We start from the raw sequence: 20936 nt of genomic DNA, 5'->3' as shown, positions 1-20936 counted from the left end.
CTGGTTCTTTGAGAAAATCAACAAGATAGATAAACCCTTAGCCAGACTCACTAGAGGGCACAGGGAAAGCATCCTAATTAACAAAATCAGAAATGAAAAAGGAGACGTAACAACAGATCCTGAAGACATCCAAAACACCATCAGATCCTTCTACCAAAGGCTATACTCAACAAAACTGTAGAACCTGGATGAAATGGAGAAGTTCCTAGACAGATACCAGGTACCAAAGTTGAATCAAGATCAGGTTAATGATCTAAACAGCCCTATATCCCCCAAAGAAATAGAAGCAGTCATTAATAGTCTCCCAACTAAAAAAAGCCCAGGACCAGATGGGTTTAGTGCAGAGTTCTATCAGACCTTCAAAGAAGATCTAATCCCAGTTCTTCACAAACTATTCCACAAAATAGAAACAGAAGGTACTCTACCCAACTCATTCTGTGAAGCCACAATTACTCTGATACCTAAACCACAAAAAGACCCAACAAAGATAGAAAACTTCAGACCAATATCCCTTATGAATATTGATGCAAAAATCCTCAATAAAGTTCTTGCTAACCAAATCCAAGAACACATCAAAACAATCATCCATCCTGACCAAGTAGGTTTCATCCCAGGGATGCAGGGATGGTTCAATATAAGGAAATCCATCAACGTAATCCAGTATATAAACAAACTCAAAGACAAAAACCACATGGTCATCTCGTTAGATGCGGAAAAAGCATTTGACAAGATCCAACACCCATTCATGATAAAAGTCTTGGAAAGATCAGGAATTCAAGGCCCATACCTAAACATGATAAAAGCAATCTACAGCAAACCAGTAGCCAACATCAAAGTAAATGGTGAGAAGCTTGAAGCAATCCCTCTAAAATCAGGGACTAGACAAGGCTGTCCTCTTTCTCCATACCTATTCAACATTGTACTTGAAGTCCTAGCCAGAGCAATTCGACAACAAAAGGAGATCAAAGGGATACAAATTGGAAAAGATGAAGTCAAAATATCACTTTTTGCAGATGATATGATAGTATATATAAGTGACCCTAAAAATTCCACCAGAGAACTCCTAAGCCTGATAAACAGCTTCGGTGAAGTAGCTGGATATAAAATTAACTCAAACAAATCAATGGCCTTTCTCTACACAAAGAATAAACAGGCTGAGAAAGAAATTAGGGAAACAACACCCTTCTCAATAGTCACAAATAATATAAAATATCTTGGCGTGTCTCTAACTAAGGAAGTGAAAGATCTGTATAATAAAAACTTCAAGTCTCTGAAGAAAGAAATTATAGAAGATCTCAGAAGATGGAAAGATCTCCCATGCTCATGGATTGGCAGGATCAACATTGTAAAAATGGCTATCTTGCCAAAAGCAATCTACAGATTCAATGCAATCCCCATCAAAATTCCAAATCAATTCTTCAACGAATTAGAAAGTGCAATCTGCAAATTCATCTGGAATAACAAAAACCCTAGGATAGCAAAAACTCTTCTCAAGGATAAAAGAACCTCTGGTGGAATCACCATGCCGGACCTAAAGCTCTACTACAGAGCAATTGTGATAAAAACTGCATGGTACTGGTATAGTGACAGACTAATAGACCAATGGAATAGAATTGAAGACCCAGAAATGAACCCACACACCTGTGGTCACTTGATCTTCGACAAGGGAGCTAAAAACATCCAGTGGAAGAAAGACAGCATTTTCAACAAATGGTGCTGGCACAACTGGTTGTTAACATGTAGAAGAATGCGAATCGATCCATTCCTATCTCCTTGTACTAAGGTCAAGTCTAAGTGGATCAAGGAACTTCACATAAAACCAGAGACACTGAAACTTATAGAGGAGAAAGTGGGGAAAAGCCTTGAAGATATGGGCACAGGGGAAAAATTCCTGAATAGAACAGTAATGGCCTGTGCTGTAAGATCTTGTATTGACAAGTGGGACCTCATGAAACTACAAAGCTTCTGCAAGGCTAAAGACACCATCAATAAGACAAAAAAACTACCAACAGACTGGGAAAGGATCTTCACCTATCCTAAATCAGATAAGGGACTAATATCCAATATATAAAAAGAACTCAAGAAGGTGGACTCCAGAAAGTCAAATAACCCCATTAAAAAATGGGGCTCAGAACTGAACAAAGAATTCTCACCTGAGGAATACCGAATGGCAGAGAAACACCTGAAAAAATGTTCAACATCCTTAATCATCAGGGAAATGCAAATCAAAACAACCCTGAGATTCCACCTCACACCAGTCAGAATGGCTAAGATCAAAAATTCAGGTGACAGCAGATGCTGGCGAGGATGTGGAGAAAGAGGAACACTCCTCCATTGTTGGTGGGATTGCAAGCTTGTACAACCACTCTGGAAATCAGTCTGTCGGTTTCTCAGAAAATTGGACATAGTACTACCGGAGGATCCAGCAATACCTCTCCTGGGCATATATCCAGAAGATGTCCCAACCGGTAAAAAGGACACATGCTCCACTATGTTCATAGCAGCCCTATTTATAATAGCCAGAAGCTGGAAAGAACCCAGATGTCCCTCAACAGAGGAATGGATACAGAAATTATGGTACATTTACACAATGGAGTACTACTCAGCTATTAAAAAGAATGAATTTATGAAATTCCTAGCCAAATGGATGGACCTGGAGGGCATCATCTTGAGTGAAGTAACACAATCACAAAAGAACTCACACAATATGTATTCATTGATAAGTGGATATTAGCCCAAAACTTAGGATACCCAAGATATAAGATACAATTTGCTAAACGCATGAAACTCAAGAAGAATGAAGACCAAAGTGTGGACACTGTGCACCTTCTTAGAATTGGGAACAAAACACCCAGGGAAGGAGTTACAGAGACAAAGTTCGTAGCTGTGATGAAAGGATGGACCATTTAGAGACTGCTGTATCCAGGGATCCGTCCCATAATCAGCTTCTAAACGCTGACACCATTGCATACACTAGCAAGATTTTGCTGAAAGGACCCAAATATAGCTGTCTCTTGTGAGATGATGCCGGGGCCTAGCAAACACAGGAGTGGATGTTCACAGACAGCTATTGGATGTATCACAGGGCTCCCAATGGAGAAGCTAGAGAAAGTACCCAAGGAGCTAAAGGGATCTGCAACCCTATTGTTGGAACAACATGATGTACTAACCAGAACCCCGGAGCTCTTGTCTCTAGCTGCATATGTATCGAACGATGGCCTAGTCGGCCATGAATGGAAAGAGAGGCCCATTGGACTTGCAAACTTTATATGCCCCAATATAGGGGAATGCCAGGGCCAAAAGAATGGGAATGGGTGGGTAGGGAAGTGGGGGGCGCTATGGGGGACTTTTGGGATAGCATTGGAAATGTAATTGAGGAAAATATGTAATAAAAATATAAAAAAAAAGAAAAAGAAAATACGCAACTTCACAAAAAAAAAAAAAAAAAAAAAAAGCAAGAAACCCTAGATGGGCTCAGATTCTTCCTAACAAACGTAAGCGTTTGTTATTGAAAAATTTCCAATAACTATAATTCCAGAACAAAGGTCAATTACAGAATAGAAATATACTCAGCAAGCAATAAATATTTAATGTGCATTAACATCTATATTAGTCAACTTCATGTTACTATAATAAATTTCCTGGGTAAAGTGACCTGCAAAGAGAAAATTTATTTAACTGTTTGGAATTTCACACCCAGGACTTGTCAGCCCATCGATTCAACCTCTGATGTGTGTGGTGGATTGCAGCGGTGCTGATGCCAGTCAAAGCAAGTGGTTGCATTACAAACCAGGAAGTGGAAAGGAGAACATGACAGTTGGAATTGCTGTGTCTATTTGAGGACAAATTCCCCAAAGCCTAAGGGCTTCCTATAAAGTCTAGCTTCTTAAGTTTACTGCTTCTTCTAACAGTACTACTCGGGGTGCAGCTTTGACATGTGAACCGCTTTAGGGATTGGTCTTTCCATCCATATTCCCACTAAAACATTGCCAGGAATACCAAGGAACAGGAAAACACAATCCATAATGAGGAAAAATAGTCATTAACTGCAAGCAAACAAGAATTGACATGGGGTCAGATAAAGCACACAAAGATATTAACACAACTACTTTAACTATGTCTCATATGTCCAAAATCCTGCATAAAACACAAGGTGTATTACATAGCCACAGGGATACTACAGATACTCAGTGTTCAAAGATCAAAACTCAAATGTTCAAGGTGAAAGCTGCCCATGTTGAATGTGATGTGGGAAAAGAAAGCTTGGTAAATTTAAAGAACTAGTGAAAAGATTTATCGGAAAATAAAACACACAGAAGGAATATTCAAAATGTCCAAGTGTTCAACTGTAAATGGCTTTAATGCATATAGACCCAGAATATCAAAAGTCAAGCTGAAAGAAGGGAGGAGAGAAATCATGTTTGGAGAAAGGAATGGTCATTTGCCAGTATATCTGATTAACATTATAGCTCAGTTGAGCCAATGCGGTCAAGAGATTTCCCAGGCATATCATGAGACATCTGTACCTATGAAGCTCTGAATTCAGCATAACATCTTTAAAGTAATGAAATAAAATTGGCCCTCCCCAAACTCTACACCCAACAAACAACTTTCAAAGAGAACAATAAAATGAAGACATATTTAGATCCATCCATAAGCAGCAAGCTCACATCATGATTAAGTTTAGAGCAAGGTTTTGAGCAGACAGATGTGGGTCTCTAAAAAGGTCTGAAATTGTAGTAAATGACAAGTGCATAAGTAAGGCTATATTTTTCTTATATTTTAATGTGCATCTAGGTTGGTGACATTTATAACAAGAGTAAAACAGTGTGTGGGTTTGTAACAGGTTAGAAGGAAAGAAGAAAGCAGACTTGACTATAAAACTCACATGTATAGTAGTGCAACCAGAGCAGTTGAGACATTCAACATGACAACATCTAGCAGTTGACTTAAAGGAGTTGGGCAAAAGGACATTTACAAAACAGGCCGACTAAGTCCCTTCATTCATTACATTGTGTAACAGTAAAGAAATTGTAGATGAGACTCTATACTGACTTTTAGGACATTTCTTACAAGGAAGAAATTGGGAGAAGCATGATCAAGAATGTAGGCAAATGTTGGCTATGTTAGAGATGCTAATCTAGGTACGTGCCTAGATTCTCTATCAATTCTGTAAGCAGCCTTCTCAGGACAAACAGGTTATGAAATAGCGAGTTTAATGTGCATGTTCCCTGACATCCTCTAATTCAGAGGATGCTCTAATTAGGTAGGCATAGTGATGCAATTCCATTTTTTCCTCTAGAGGGCAAGCTATAGAGTGGCTTGTTTGTCGTGACTTTTCTCACCTTTCAACCCTCTAATTTTGATACATCAATAATTCTCTTTACCACGGGGACTTATTCTTAGGATACAGAGACTGATCTCGTCTTAGCTAATTAAACCCTGACAGATAAAATATATTATAAAGATGGTAAGTATGAAGTGTTACAATTAGAAGTGTGTATGCTGAGAAAGACACAGCTTAACAATATATTTGAATAAACCATTTTTTTAAAAATAAATTTGAGATGAATAGTGTAAAGTATTTATTAGAAATATACTTACCTTTGACTATTCTTCTAAGCAGAAGCACCTGGTGAAAACCTTTCTAATTTGTATACTACTTAAAAGTCACGTGGCATAGTCTAGGAAAATAGCAAGTTATGCCATGAAGTGAACTATTTAAAATGGTTTTTTTTAATTTTGTCTAGAGATTAGGCGAGCTTCTTTGTCTAGAGATTATAGTGGTCCAAATGATGTATAATGTTTTATTTTTAGGATGCTCATATGAAAGGTTGTGAAATTTAGTTTCTTTTAAATATCATATAGGATTAAGAACAGCTAAAAATTTTATTAAACAAATGAAGTGAACCCAAATCCAGTCTAAGGATTTAAAAACCATTTGGTGGTATGGGTAGGCCAGTTACTTCTTATCTTTTTCATTGAACAATATTCCTCTGCTAATTCCAATTTTTTTATTTTTCCAAAAATTAAGCTTTTTCTTTCTAGTTATTACTCTCTCTTTATCCTGCATCCTAGCTCAAGACAGTAGTTGGAAAATTCCACTAGCCCCTCAGCATTGCCTCTCTGTTTGCTCATATTCTCTCCTATCCACTGTTTTCGGAGTAATCCGCCAGCTTCAAGCAATATTTGCATCTTTGATCTTGCCACATACCCACTGGTAACTATCTTGTACGTTCCCACTTCAGAGACATTCTTTGTTCTTGGCAATAATTACAACACTGTCTTTAAAGTTCCTTGGACCTTGTTTCTGGCCTTACATTCTGGCACTGCCTGCTCCCTCACTACTTGTGTTTAATGTTGCTCTTCTTTTGTTCAAACACTATTTTTCCCCATAAACTTCTCTGATGAAGTTTATCTTTCTGAGATCATAGTCTTCTGCTGTTACTTTTCTCCTGTCTAGGTCTTTCTGAAACATTCTATCTCAATTTAAATTAGAGTTATTTCAGCAAGGATGATTTGAAAATATTTTATAAATTAGTGGGTTTTAAACAGGAATTAGGCACCTGATATATAAAAGGTAGAAATCAGGAGATGGTCAAACATTCACCGATACTAAGATATCTGCCTGAGGTCAAGAACTGTCCACCCAATGGTAACAACAATCCTGGGATTGAAACTTTGATTATTTCTTATTATCCCAAAGTTTTTATTAACATCAAATGAATTCCTCTCTCTGTCACCACCCTCTATTTTCCCTTGGAATATCATTTAAACTTTCAGTTATTAATGCAGTTCTGTATCTATTTGTTGATGCTCATTTCCTCCACTAACCTACACATTCTCTCTGTTTTTCTCAACTCTGTGAAGTCAGTGTAACACAGTATTTGGTGAACAATAAATCATCAATAACAATTGTTTAATGAATCATTTAAACTTTGTTACTAAATGTGGCACTATTTTATATTGAAAATATAATATATAGAAGTTGTTATTCTATATAGAAGTGTACCAGAGGATTCATAAGTAAAGAACCAATTTTGAGTGTGACAGAGGACTCTCACATAAAGAACCAATTTAATGACAATGCAGCTTATTTAAACAGAGTTTAAAATCATATATTTGAAAAGTTCAAAGGAACGAGAACTCCCAGTAAATAACTGAAAATCCTGTGGCTCCTGGAAGATAACCATCCTCATTCTTATTTTCAAGAGATGACAAAATGACACATACAACAAGGGCTTCATGCTATGCTTGTAAGGAGAGGCATGCTAGAGTTCACCCACCCTCATCAAATAGTCATTTCTTCCACACTCTCATTTATTAGTCATTCCTACAACTCAGAATAAGTGGCCCAGAGGAGAATTAGGTGTTTTCATCACAACATAATTCTATGCCATAGTGATCACTCCCAAAACATCTAAGAATGCTGTTTATGATGTTGAGAAAAGGCCAGAACTCTTTCCCTTATTTGAGATTTCAAGGTAAACTAGAGTTAAACCACCACTTGTTCTTGTGAAATAAGATGTCCAGTGGCCAGCCAGCATCACTGTTCCAGTTGGTAACAATTACTTGGATCAAAATTTCTAAGAGATATGCATTGCATACACATATGTATATAAATAAATGCATGCAAATCTTCTCTTCACAACCCTGTGTACTTGATATTCAAAAAATAATTGTGCAGTATTTCCAAAAACCTGAGCATTTAGGGTTCTTGCTCTTCTGTTTCTTGAAAATTATGCTATTTTGAACTTCGGTTTTCCAATTTAAACAGATATTTGAACACTTGGCAAAACAATGTGTTCTGCTCACTCATCTCTCAATTCCCACACAAAGCATTTACACAATTCTTAGTTCCAACTGAAACCTTGACATCCTTTTTGTGTATGCATGCTTTTTCTTCAGTTTACAAGTTGCAGAGAAAGAGCTGATGGGAATCCCATACAGGACAAATGAAACTTCTCAATGCTGAAGCTGTCTACTTTCTTCTATTTCCACTGAGGCCTTATTCCTCTCTACTTGCCTACTGGAGGAATTATTTCTCCTTAAGAAAGCCAAATGCCTGATGTGTTCGCAGTCTCCCACACCTCCCTTCCCATGTTTCACTGCCACACTGATATGTACAATTTCAAAACTTCCCTTTTCCCATCTACTTTTTAAATATCCAGACCACATATTTGCTTTCCAGTTTCTTCTATATCCAATTACATACTATATTAGAATTCTATCTCTTAAGTGTGTTTAGAATCTGTTCACACTTTCCAATTACTTGTCATCATTTAAACATAAATGGCCATCCTCTCATCCCTGGATCAATGAATTCTTTTCCTCTGATACAGTCTCCATACAGCAAATAGGGCATGAAACCATAGTCACCACCACTCAAATATAAAGTAACCAACACTAATAGTTCATCATGGTACCATCCTCCTGAAACATCACATGCCATTCTTCTACATTTCTAAATATTTATCTTGTTCTATAACTTCCTGCATTAGTCAATATTTTGTACTTCTGATATATAAAGCTTATCATACTTAAATTCCCTAAATTCTCAATAATTCCTCCTCCTCCTCCTCCTCCTCTTCCTCCTCCTTCTCCTTCTTCTTCTTTTTGGTTTTTCGAGACAGGGCTTCTCTGTATAGCTCTCCTTACTTCTATTTACAACCTCTTTTTTTGTTGCTTTTTCCCAGGTGTCCCCCAACCTTTTGTGCAAAGCCTACATAAATTTTGTTTAGTCTTTGTCTTTGCCTAAAGATCATTTCCCTGTGGATGTAATTTATTTTCTGATATCCAATCCCTGATCTAATTTGTTCATCACAAATCCCACAGTTGCTATTTTTTTTTTCTTGTAACCATTGTTGTGATTGTAAAATTCACAGAGGCCATAACTCCGGCATCTACCCCATCCATCTATATCTCCCTAGTGACAAGAACAATAGATATGCAGTGAATATGTGTTTAATGAGCCAAGTACTAGGCTGTCAGTAAAAACACCAACTAAATTAATTATATAAGTAGTTCACTTTCTACCGTGAAGAGAATGTACTGGCAGGTTACAGAATTCAAAGCAATCACTTATTTGAAAAGCAGTGTTTTGTGTCATGCCTTATTTGAAAATAGACTTGTTCAAATATGATTGTAAGCATAACAGCTCTGGTTTAAGGAAATGTGGTTAGAGGAATTTATTGTTTCTCCTAGGCTTTAAGTAGCTCTGCAATGTAAAAAGTATATGTATATACAGATCTCCATAAGATATTTCCAATTAATTCATCAAGTATTCTTAAAGTTATGCCTTTGTTTTAAAGAATGAATGTATTTCAAAATCTATCTTTTGGGTTCTATAAGTACAATTTAAAATTCTTATAATAGTAGTTATAAACCAAAAGAATACAATGTTTATCCTCTTGATGCTTTAGTTTTCCTGATACAGGAAGTAGACATACAAGTGCATATCTTGCTTCATACAGAAATTTTCTGTCTCACTAAAGAAAGGGGAACTGTCCTTCATGGGGAGTGTAATGCTCTTCTCAGTAGGGTTGATATTAGCTTCCTATTCCAAACTTGCTGCCCTCCTTCTCCTCCTTTCCACCCCAGTTCTTACATTCCAAACTTTGTCTGTCTGCCTGTCTATCTGTCTTTCTCTCCCTCCCTCTCTCTCATACCCACACAGTAAGATTTTTTTCTTTTAACTCCCAGTGCTTTCTTTCTTAAATGGTTTAATTATTTTAATACTTGTGAAGGAAAAACCTATCTATTTACTAACTGCCTGTTTGTCTCTCAATCATCTATCTGCCTCTCTCTCTCTCTCTCTCTCTCTCTCTCTCTCTCTCTCTCTCTCTCTTTATCTCTATCTTGTTTGTGTTTTACTGTACATATTGTTCTTACTACTATTTCTGAGAAACTATTTGTCTGAAAGAAGATGAAGAATATAAGGCCAGTTTGAGACCTAAACTAGAATTGGAGAAGTCCACAGTAAGTCAATGTGTCTGATAGACAGACATTGGAGTGAAGAGGTCATGGTTTTTGTTGTTGTTGTTGTTTTATATTCTTTTTTATTTTAGTTAGTTATTTTCTTCATTTACATTTCCAATGCTACCCCAAAAGTCCCCCATACCCTCCCCCCCACTCCCCTAACCACCCATTCACACTGCTTGGCCCTGGCATTCCCCTGTGCTGAGGCATATAAAGTTTGCAAGACCAATGGGCCTCTTTTTCCACTGATGGCTGACATATGTATCTTTTGATACATATGTAGCTAGAGACACGAGCTCCAGGGTACTGGTTAGTTCAGAATGTTGTTCCACCTATAGGGTTGCAGATCCCTTTAGCTCCTTGAGTACTTTCTCTAGCTCCTCCATTGGGGGCCCTGTGATCCATCCAATAGCTGACTGTAAGCATCCACTTCTGTGTTTGCTAGGCCCCGGCATTGTTTCACAAGAGACAGCTATATCATGGTCCTTTCAGCAAACACTTGCTAGTGTATGCAATGGTGTCAGCGTTTGGAGGCTGATTATGGGATGGATCCCTGGGTATGGCAGTCTCTAGATGGTCCATCCTTTTGTCTCAGCTCCAAACTTTGTCTCTTTAACTCCTTCCATGGGTGTTTTGTTCCCAATTCTAAGAAGGGGCAAAGTGTCCACACGTTGGTCTTCATTCTTCTTGAGTTTCATGTGTTTTGCAAATTGTATCTTGTATCTTGGGTATTCTAAGTTTCTGGGCTAATATCCACTTAGCAGTGAGTACATATCATGTGAGTTCTTTTGTGATTGGGCCTGAAGCACCTGTGGCCCCCATTGGCATCCACCTGTCCCCACTGAGGGTGGCCGTATTTTTCCTGCTGGGGCTCGGGGTGCTCCACCATTACCCACGCTTCTTAGCTGGCTGCTTCAGCCTCTTCGGCCTGGGCAGCGGGCCGGAGGCAGGCGAGGTCGAGGTGGCGTTCACCTCAAAGCAAAGTTTTGACATCCTATTAAGGCTGCTGTGGTGCTAATAAAGAATTGTAAGATAAATTCATATTGAAAGACCCCCGTAGGGAGACCCTCACTCAAGTCTCGGGACCGCCGCGCACCCAGTAGGACACTGAGACCGGTTCTTGTGATCACACGAGGAAGTTTATTGAAAGTGAGACAGAACAAGACAGGACGAGAGCTCAGGCCAGCATGCTGGGGTCGAGACTCATGCTCCAGGCGGGAGTAGAGGAGTTTCGACCCCGGCCTGAAGTTTTACAGAGCTTTTAAAGGAAAAAACCACAAACCAGGGGAAGGGAGGGGAAATCATAAATATTTTCAACAATTAGATCATCGATCATGCGCTACCTTAGGCAATGCCTCTGGGGCGTTGAGACATTCTACAGAGGTCGTTGGAACATTATGATTGTTCCAGGAAAGGTAAGGTATGTCCCGGGAGTGGCTGAGGCCTGGGGACCAGATGCCTATGACTCAAGTGTTTATGACCTTAGCAGGTTACCAGGAATTTTCCATTCTTCATTCCCCACTCCTTTTTGTGAAAAGCTCTAATCTTAGAGCTAGATGCTATCTTCTTGCCAAAACTGGTATTGCTGCCGCAGGACCATTACCTGAACAGCACTTACTCTTTCCTTTACAAAGGTCACTAGTCTGTTGAGAATACACGGTCCAAAAGTAAGTAAGAGCATAAGAATTATTAAGGGCCCAGCTATAGTAGAGAGAAGGGTAGCGAACCATGGAGACCTATTAAACCAACTTTCAAACCATCCTTGTCTGTCTTCTCTTTCTCTTCTACGCATATCTAAGCGTTCTCTGAGCTTGGCCATAGAATCCCTGATTACTCCTGAATGATCAACATAAAAGCAACATTCTTCTTTTAGGGCAGCACAGAGTCCTCCTTCTTTAAGGAATAACAAGTCCAGTCCCCTCCTGTTCTGTAAAACTACTTCGGACAGGGAAGTTAAAGATTCTTCTAATTTGGTTATAGACTGTTCTATAGCTCCAAGATCAATATCCATAGCCGCACGTAATTCTTCATAATACTGGGGGGTCTGAATTAAGGCAGCGGTACCTGTACCTACTCCAGCGGCTATTCCTAGTCCAAAAAGTACGGCCAAGGTTAAGGTGATAGGTTCCCTCTTCCAGCGGACTCGGTGATCAAACTCATCTACAAAGGAGCGGTCATCATGATACAGGAGTCTAGGAACAAGTTGAACCAGAATGCAGAAATCTTTGGAACCATCAAAAACAGAAGTAGACACACAAGGAGTGAGACCTGTGTTGCAAGCCCATACTGTGTCCCTGGGGGGCACTAGATATTGACCACCTTCACTAGACTGGACGTCCTGGGTCTGGTTACAGAGGTGCCGTCTGTTACGAGGTACCTGACCTAAACAAAGTCCACTTCCTGAGACTGCTGCCAGAGTCAACTTTCTGTTCTCCCCCCAAGGGCATAGAGAGTGGTCTGAAGTTTTATTATAAGTCCTGATCTGAGCAATTCCTTCATAATAAGGGGGGCTTGAGGCATAGCACAACCAGCAAGACCGAGTAATGTTGGGATTAGTGCGATTGAGGACCAGGAATGCCCCCTGTACTAGGCTAAACAAGCGATTCTCAGTGTCTGGGGGCCTGGGAGTAACCCGATCTAAGGAAGGAGTGTGAGTCTTGGCCAAATTGTCTGGTGGAGTAGGTTTAGGAAGTGGTACTGAGGGCTTTTCAGCTAGAACAGAGTTAGGTCCTACTGGTTGGGCTGGGGGGCTACTGATGCTCAAACGAACTATGACTGACGATCCAGGCTCCCCGTTATAGTCATAAAAAACTACTCCCCATCGCATGCCCCTTATCCATGCCTTGGAGTCCTGATTTTTCCCTGTGTCTGTAAATTTGATCAGTATTCTATCTAGATCATCAGAGCGACAGTCAGTTCTTCCATACAGTTCCATTATGGCATGCGGTCCAGGCCCTGTGTTCTGGAAAGAGAACTCAGCCTTATCAGGGGCATGACTACTAGCCCATTTCCAATCACCGTCATTGGAAGTAACACAACTCCATTGGCCACAATAAGAGGAGGCTAGCCCTCCACACTCGGACCGCTTACCGTGCTCTGGGCAGCAATAGAACCCATAACTTCTTACTAAATTATGGGGAGTGCTTCTAGCAGCTGGAATAATCTGTTTGAGGCAAAAGGCTAGGTCTGGCCACCACGTCCCTGGGGGTGCCGGTTTGGAAGCGGTATACAAGACCTGATCCGAATCAGGACCGAGAACCTGCCAAGTTAAGGTCAGAGACTGGTGTGGGTTGTGGTCCTTCAGGCCTAGGGTGATCCTTGCGACGCAAGCGAAGCTTAAGAGGATTGTCAGTAGCTGCCACCGTCCAGCTGTCTTCATCCTGGCTAGGAGCCTTCTTGACGTGGGAGGCGTGAATCCAGGCGGCGATTCCGTCTACTTTTACTGCCGTGGGGGTTGTTAACAGCACCAGGTATGGTCCTTTCCACCGAGGCTCAAGAGTACCGGCTCGATGTCGTCTGACAAGGACCAAATCTCCAACCTGGAACCCGTGGGGTACTGCTGTAGTCCCTGGTGCATATGCTTCTTTGATCTGGTCCCAGATCTGTGTCCTGACAACTTCTAAGGCCTTTAAATGAGTAAACAGAGCAGAGGGTGAGGAAGAGTCAGCACAGGGATCCAATATCCCGCCAGACTCGGTCAAGGGGGGCGGTCCCCCATGCAGGATTTCATAAGGGGTGAGGCCGAAACGTCCAGGTGTGTTTCGGACTCTAAGGAGCGCAAAGGGAAGGAGGGTCACCCAGTCTTTACCACCGGTCTCAATGGCTAATTTAGTTAGGGTCTCTTTTAGAGTCCTATTCATTCTTTCTACCTGTCCTGAGCTCTGGGGTCTATAAGCACAATGTAACTTCCAATCAGTCCCCAACTGTGAGGCCAATCCCTGACTTACCTGGGCAACAAATGCGGGCCCGTTGTCCGAGCCAATTACCTTGGGAATCCCAAACCGAGGCAGAATCTCTTCCAGAATCTTCTTGGCAACCACCTGCGCCGTCTCAGATTTTGTAGGGAACGCTTCAACCCATCCTGAGAAAGTGTCTATAAATACTAGCAAATATTTATTACCATATTTTCCTGGCCTGATCTCAGTAAAATCAACTTCCCAGTAAGCTCCAGGACGGTTTCCTCGTTGCCTTTTTCCTTGTTCTTTATAAGGTCGGGCAGCGTTAGTGAGCGTACAAGCCCGACAGGACTCCACTACCTGTTGTACCACCGCATTTAATCCTTGGATCTGATACCTGGAATTTTTAATAAGTTTCAAGAGTTTGTCAACCCCTAGATGGGTGAATTGATGCAGTTTCTGGACAAACTCTCTCCCTTGTTTGGCAGACAGCTCGATATGCTCTTGAGAAAAATAAGGAAGCCGGTCCGCAGTCCAGATGAGCTCCCTGATATCATATTCTTCTTTTTGGTCCTGGCGAGCTGCTTGATGAGGTCCGGGCTGGGGCTCGCCTCCCCCCACCAAGACTGCTTCCTTTTGGCAGAATATACAATTAGGGTGAGTCACTGGTGAGGGTCCTGATGAGGGCCCACTCTTTCCTGCCAAAGCCATCACCCCCTGGGCTGCCTGCTTTGCTGCTATATCAGCCATCTGATTTCCTTGGGCCACAGGGTCCTGCCCTTTTTGGTGGCCTGGACAATGGATAATAGCCACCTTTTTTGGCAGGTGGATAGCCTCTAGCAAGGCTAGGATTTCCTCTTTGTTTTTAATATCTTTACCAGCTGAGGTGAGCAGTCCCCTTTGCTTGTAGATGGCCCCATGAATGTGGGCTGTGGCAAATGCATAGCGGCTGTCAGTGTAAATATTGATTGCCTTACCTTCAGCCATCTGCAGTGCCTGGGTCAACGCCAGAAGCTCAGCCTTCTGAGCTGAAGTCCCTTCCGGAAGGCTACTTGCCCAAATTACCTTCTTTCCGTCTACCACTGCCGCTCCTGCTCTCCTTTTTCCCTCCACCACGAAGCTGCTGCCATCTGTGTACCAATTTGGCACACCCGGCCATGGTTGGTCAGTCAGATCTTTTCTTGTTCCAGCTTCTTCAGCCAACACATCGGCACACCGATGTACAGGAACAGAGTCATCCACCAAGGGGAGGAGGGTGGCAGGATTGAGGATGGCAGGTGGAGCAAAAGTCACTCGATCATTTAGCAACAAGCTCTGGTAGTGGGTCATCCGGGCATTAGTCATCCACCGGTCAGGGGGCTGTCGTACAATACTCTCCAGAGTATGGGGTGCGATTACAGTCACATGCTGACCCAGAGTAAGCTTGTCAGCGTCTTTGACAAGCAGGGCTACTGCCGCGATGGCTTTCAGGCAGGAGGGCCAGCCGCTGGCAACTGGGTCGAGCTTTTTAGATAGGTAGGCCACTGGCCGCTTCCAGGGCCCCAGAGTCTGAGTCAAAACCCCGCGGGCTACTCCAGCCCGCTCATCAACATATAGGGTAAAAGGCTTAGTCAGATCTGGCAAGGCCAAAGCGGGGGCTGCAAGTAAGGCTGCCTTTATGCTGTCAAAGGCTTTTTGGTGTTCCTCAGTCCAGGTGAATGGGACTTTCTCTTTAGTAAGTGGATATAGAGGGGCTGCCAGTGTTGCGAACCCCGGTATCCAGAGTCTGCAAAAGCCTGCCGTCCCCAGAAACTCACGTACTTGGCGCGGGGTGGTGGGGGTTGGGATCAGCATCACAGTCTTTTTCCGGGCCTCGGTGAGCCATCGCTTTCCTTCTCGGAGGGTGTATCCTAGGTAGGTCACCTCGGTGCGACATAGCTGAGCTTTCTTAGCCGATACCCGGTACCCCAACTCACCCAATTCATTCAGGAGCTTCTTGGTTCCATCAAGGCACAGTTCCTGAGTTGAGGCTGCAACCAGTAAGTCATCTACATACTGTAAGAGAGAAATCTGAGGGTTCTGCGCCCTAAAAGGCGCAAGATCACGGTGGAGTGCTTCATCAAAAAGAGTAGGGGAGTTCTTGAATCCTTGGGGCAACCTTGTCCAGGTTAGCTGGCCCGTGTGTCCTCCTTCTGGGTCCCTCCACTCAAAAGCGAACAATGGCTGACTGTTAGGGTGTAATCGAAGGCAGAAAAAGGCATCTTTTAAGTCTAGAACAGTGTACCAAGTCCGCTCTGGCGGGAGGGAACTTAGTAGGTTGTAAGGATTTGGGACGGTAGGGTGAATGTCCTGCACCCTCTTGTTAACTTCTCTCAAATCTTGCACTGGTCGGTAATCATTAGTCCCAGGCTTTCGCACTGGCAGGAGAGGAGTGTTCCAAGGGGATTGGCAAGGCACTAGAATTCCTTGCTCTATCAGTCTCTGAATATGCGGCCGGATGCCTTCTTTGGCTTCCCTACTCATAGGGTATTGTCTGACCGAGACGGGGGAGGCATCGGCTTTTAACTCTACCACGACCGGTGGTACTTGCTTAGCTAATCCCATTCCTGCTTGCTCAGCCCAGACTCCAGAAAAAGCAGATAGCCATTCAGGGTCTGGCAATTGCTTAGGACCCGGTTCATGGAGGCGATACTCTTCTTCTAAATTTAAAACTAAACACGCTATAGGGGTCTCTCCCCAGGTGACTTCTGGCCCCTTTGAGGTGAACTGAACCTGAGCCTTTAGTTTGGTTAACAAGTCCCGTCCCAGAAGGGGCGCAGGGCACTCAGGAATCACGAGAAAAGAATGAGTTACTTGATTTTTTCCTATTTCCAAAACTCTCTTAGTGGTCCAGGGGTAAAATTTACTGCCAGTAGCTCCTATTACCATAGTCTTCTTATTTCCTAATTGTCCTAACGGTTTAGTCAAGACTGAATGTTCTGCTCCTGTGTCTATTAAAAAATTAACGGGAGTCCCCTCCACAGAGAGTGTTACCCTAGGCTCGGGGAGGGGACCCGAGCCCCGACTCCCCTAGTCTTCTCCCAAAGTCAACACCTTGGGTCCTCTTGGCTTCTTTTTGGGGCAATCTCTGGCCCAATGTCCTTTCTCTTTACAGTAAGCACACTGGTCTTTTTCAAGTGGAAGTCTCCGTTCTCCTGGAGGTCTTCTTGCCCTGTTGCCCAGGTACCCTGACTGTCCTTTCTCTGACTTTCTTTCACCTACTACTGCGGCCAAAATCCTAGTTAAGTTTCTCTCCTGGCGGCGATCACGCCGATTCTCTCTCTCTTCTATCTCTTTCTTCTCCCTCTCTTGTTTCTCTTCCTCTGTCTCTCTCTTGTGATACACCTTCTCAGCTTCCTTCACTAAATCCTGTAAAGTATAATCTTGGAGCCCCTCCAATCTTTGTAATTTTTTCTTGATATCAGAGGCTGATTGACCAATGAAAGCCATAGCCACGGCTGCTTGTTGTCCCTCTGAGGAGGGATCAAACGGTGTATACCTCCTGTAAGCCTCCATTAGTCGTTCTAAGAAAACAGAGGGCGGCTCCACTGGACCCTGAAGAACCTCTCTTACCTTGGCCAAATTGGTGGGTCGCCGTGCGGCCCCTTTGAGCCCCGCCACTAGAGTCCGGCGGTAGACCGTGAGACGCTCCCTACCTTCCGCAGTGTTGTAATCCCAGTTAGGACGGGTCAAGGGGAAGGCTTCATTTATAAGATTGGGGAGATTAGTGGGGGTCCCATCTTGTCCTGGGACATTCTTCCTGGCTTCCAGCAGGATCCTTTCTCTCTCCTCCGTGGTGAAGAGAACCTGCAAAAGTTGCTGGCAATCATCCCAAGTGGGCTGGTGGGAAAACATGAGGGACTCGAGAAGCCCAGTCAAGCCCGAGGGATTCTCTGAAAAGGAAGGGTGATTAGTTTTCCAGTTGTACAGATCAGCTGATGAAAAAGGCCAGTACTGCAATGGGGCAAGTTCGTCGGGGCCTGGTGGGGGGCCACCAACATAGGCACGGAGGGGTAAAGTGACAGTGGAATCAGGTCCATGTCCCCCCTCCGGACTACGACCTCTCCGGCTCCGTGTCCCAGCCGCAGGCCCTACCGCTCCGTCTCTCTCAATAGGGGCCTGTGGCGGGGCCTGGGCAGGGGGTGCAGACGGCCGTGGCAGAGGGTAAGGGGGCGGCTGCGATTCTGCCCACGGAAGGTCCTCGATCTCAGGGTAGATCTTCGGGGGTGTCGGAGGACCAGCCGAGGGTCGGGCCTGCTTGGGTTTAGTTTCTGCGACTGCCACCGTCATTCCGGAGGGCCCCACGGCCCAAGGCTTAACCCAAGGTGGTGGATTGTGGACCAGGTCCTGCCAGACGATGACATAGGGGACTTGGTCAGGATGTCCTCCTACTTCCTGGAAAACAATGCGCCTGACAGCAAAAATAAGAGGTAAGTTAAAGGCTCCCTCCGGTGGCCAACCTACTCCGAAGGTCGGCCATTCGGAGGAACAAAAAGTCTGCCAAGGTCCCTTCTTAACTTCTACTGACAGATTGTGGGCCCTAGTCCTTACTTCAGTCCAGTGATCAAGAGTCAAAGTCAAAGGGGTCGTCACTGTCTGTCCCATTTCGAGCTCGACAACACACACAATAAAAGCAGACACAAACACAAGAGGAAAGAGAAACCAAAACCGACGTCGACCTTGTGTCGACCAAAGGCACTGAAAAGAGTCAGTCGGCCTAGAATCAGAACGCTGACACAGATCGTCAAGGAGAAGGACTATCTCCTGACTTTTCCCACGGGGGTCCACCAAGCGTCCCTGGTCCTCCCCCTGTCCTCCTGGGACGTCTCCCAGGGCGAACGGACGGTGGACACCTGGGTACGTCTACCCTCTATCCACACCACTCTCTCTCCCAGAGCGTAGTCTCACTGAGCGTCCGCAAAAACCGAAACCGCGATCGCACAGAATACAGACACAGCACTGTGACAAAAACAGAGAATCTTACCTCTAAGTGGGTCTAGGACCCCTGGGTGGTCGCGCAAATCCCGGACGAGCCCCCAAATGAAAGACCCCCGTAGGGAGACCCTCACTCAAGTCTCGGGACCGCCGCGCACCCAGTAGGACACTGAGACCGGTTCTTGTGATCACACGAGGAAGTTTATTGAAAGTGAGACAGAACAAGACAGGACGAGAGCTCAGGCCAGCATGCTGGGGTCGAGACTCATGCAGAGCTTTTAAAGGAAAAAACCACAAACCAGGGGAAGGGAGGGGAAATCATAAATATTTTCAACAATTAGATCATCGATCATGCGCTACCTTAGGCAATGCCTCTGGGGCGTTGAGACATTCTACAGAGGTCGTTGGAACATTATGATTGTTCCAGGAAAGGTAAGGTATGTCCCGGGAGTGGCTGAGGCCTGGGGACCAGATGCCTATGACTCAAGTGTTTATGACCTTAGCAGGTTACCAGGAATTTTCCATTCTTCAATATATTTTAGAAAACTTAAAACAAAAAATTGTGTCTTAAGAACCTGACAAAGTGTCTGTTCCTTGTTCCAAATGAAAATTAATTTGGCTATTGCAGAATATTGATATTTGGCCTATTGCATACCATCATTTTAAAATAAAATTGATAATCATTATCTTAAAGATAAGTTAAAAATTGTTTTTATGTATGCTTTTCTATCTTCTATAAGTTCATTCATGCATGCATCCCATTTACTGGGTTTAAAAATAGCCCTTCTATGGGAGAAAAGTATATGTGAATTGGATCACATTCTTTTGAGTTTCCTCCTGCTTCAGCAGAGATAATTAAATTGTGTGCTATAGATTGTGTTTTAAAATGTTGACTAATCAAGCTTTAATCTCTATATTTATCAATATGCAATTGCTTAAAATTGTTCATTCCTTAGATAATATAAATTCTCAAATTTGCAATGGTTTATGCATATACAACTCATAAGAAAAAATGCTGTTCTTTTAAGAAGGCTGTTTTTGGACATTTAAGAATTTGTCCTGGATTGCCTGGACAAGACCCCTTAAGGCAATGCCATGCTAGATTTATATCTCGGGCAGATTACAGGCCTTACATAAGAATAATCTCGTTCTTTATATAATCAAAACAATAATAGCTTAAGATAATATTTTGGTATTTTTAGAGAATGTGCATGTCAAATTGAAAATAATTTGTTCTTCGTGTCCTCAGATTCTACCTGTGTCCACATAATGGTATTAATTCTTGAGGACTTATACTTAATCAATTTCTGCAAATGAATGCTCTTATTTCTGATTAATAAATAAATAAATTATGCACATTTGACTATTAATAACCTTTCAAGCCTTCTAGTTACAACCACTCTTCAAGAGAAACAACTAAAAGTGTAATTAGTCACTGCCCATGTTATATTAAAACTGACTGTAACAGTAAAATATTTGAGATGCTTTGTCAACAACTTGATAATTCTCAGAGACAAGGTATTAAACTATAGCTTCTTAAAAAACAAAGAAGGGGAGAAATCATTTCCCCATGCACATTATTTAAATCATATTTTTATTTTAAGAATTTTGAAATTTGGATGTCAAAGAACTTAATAAATGCATTATAGTATATTAAAACTATACATAATCATGTCTAGGTGAGATGAAAAGGATCTACTTATTGGCATATGGCTTGATCCTGAACAGCTACCCTATTGGGGAAAGTGGTAAGCTTAGGTTCTCTCCACAGAATGCTGCAGAAGCATGACAACTGTCAGAATGATTCATGTGACAAGCTGACTTGTGAGTTCGCTGAGTGCTCTGACTGTGGTGACAAGAAAGCTGAATTGAGTATATATTTTTTGACCCACCTTTGTTTGCCTTTGTCCCAGATTGGACAAGCTAAGGTGCTTTGCTTCAAGCTTTTTAATCTTATGGAACATAGAACATTAGAGACTGTGGAATCTGACTTAGAAAGATTAGTCATAAGAAAGAATTATAATGATTCTTCTCTTTCCTTCAATGTGACCAGTTATTCTAACTCAATCTTGGACTGGTCTAGTAATAATTCCAATATTAGAGATTCCT

At 42.6% G+C, this 20936-nt stretch overlaps 1 protein-coding gene across 1 annotated transcript; it reads right to left on the bottom strand.

Annotated features, from left to right (window-relative positions):
- Positions 1-11530: 11530 nt before the first annotated feature.
- Positions 11531-18497, bottom strand: Ervw-1 (endogenous retrovirus group W member 1, envelope). The gene is made up of 3 exons (XM_085840881.1): positions 17848-18497; positions 13981-14271; positions 11531-13295 (listed from the first exon to the last, which is right to left on the bottom strand). Exons 1-3 carry the CDS (start codon positions 18495-18497, stop codon positions 11531-11533), a joined length of 2706 nt encoding a protein of 901 aa, XP_085697007.1.
- Positions 18498-20936: the final 2439 nt, after the last annotated feature.

The sequence above is a fragment of the Mus caroli genome, unplaced genomic scaffold (genome assembly GCF_978045245.1).
Source record: "Mus caroli unplaced genomic scaffold, Mus_caroli_1 scaffold_7, whole genome shotgun sequence".
NCBI classification, from domain to species: Eukaryota; Metazoa; Chordata; class Mammalia; order Rodentia; family Muridae; genus Mus; species Mus caroli.
The sequence above is the reverse complement of the archived record's forward strand: the minus strand, read 5'-3'. Positions and strand labels throughout refer to the sequence as shown.

What these genes read in the sequence shown, in the direction of transcription:
- Ervw-1 (XM_085840881.1), bottom strand. Translation starts at nt 18,497, where the DNA reads ATGGGACAGACAGTGACGACCCCTTTGACTTTGACTCTTGATCACTGG. An exon ending in GACGAACTTGCCCCATTGCA is followed by an intron (nt 14,272 to 17,847) that starts GTACTGGCCTTT and finishes TAAAAATTCCAG; the next exon opens with GTATCAGATCCAAGGATTAA. An exon ending in CTGGAAGAGATTCTGCCTCG is followed by an intron (nt 13,296 to 13,980) that starts GTTTGGGATTCC and finishes TTGCGTCGCAAG; the next exon opens with GATCACCCTAGGCCTGAAGG.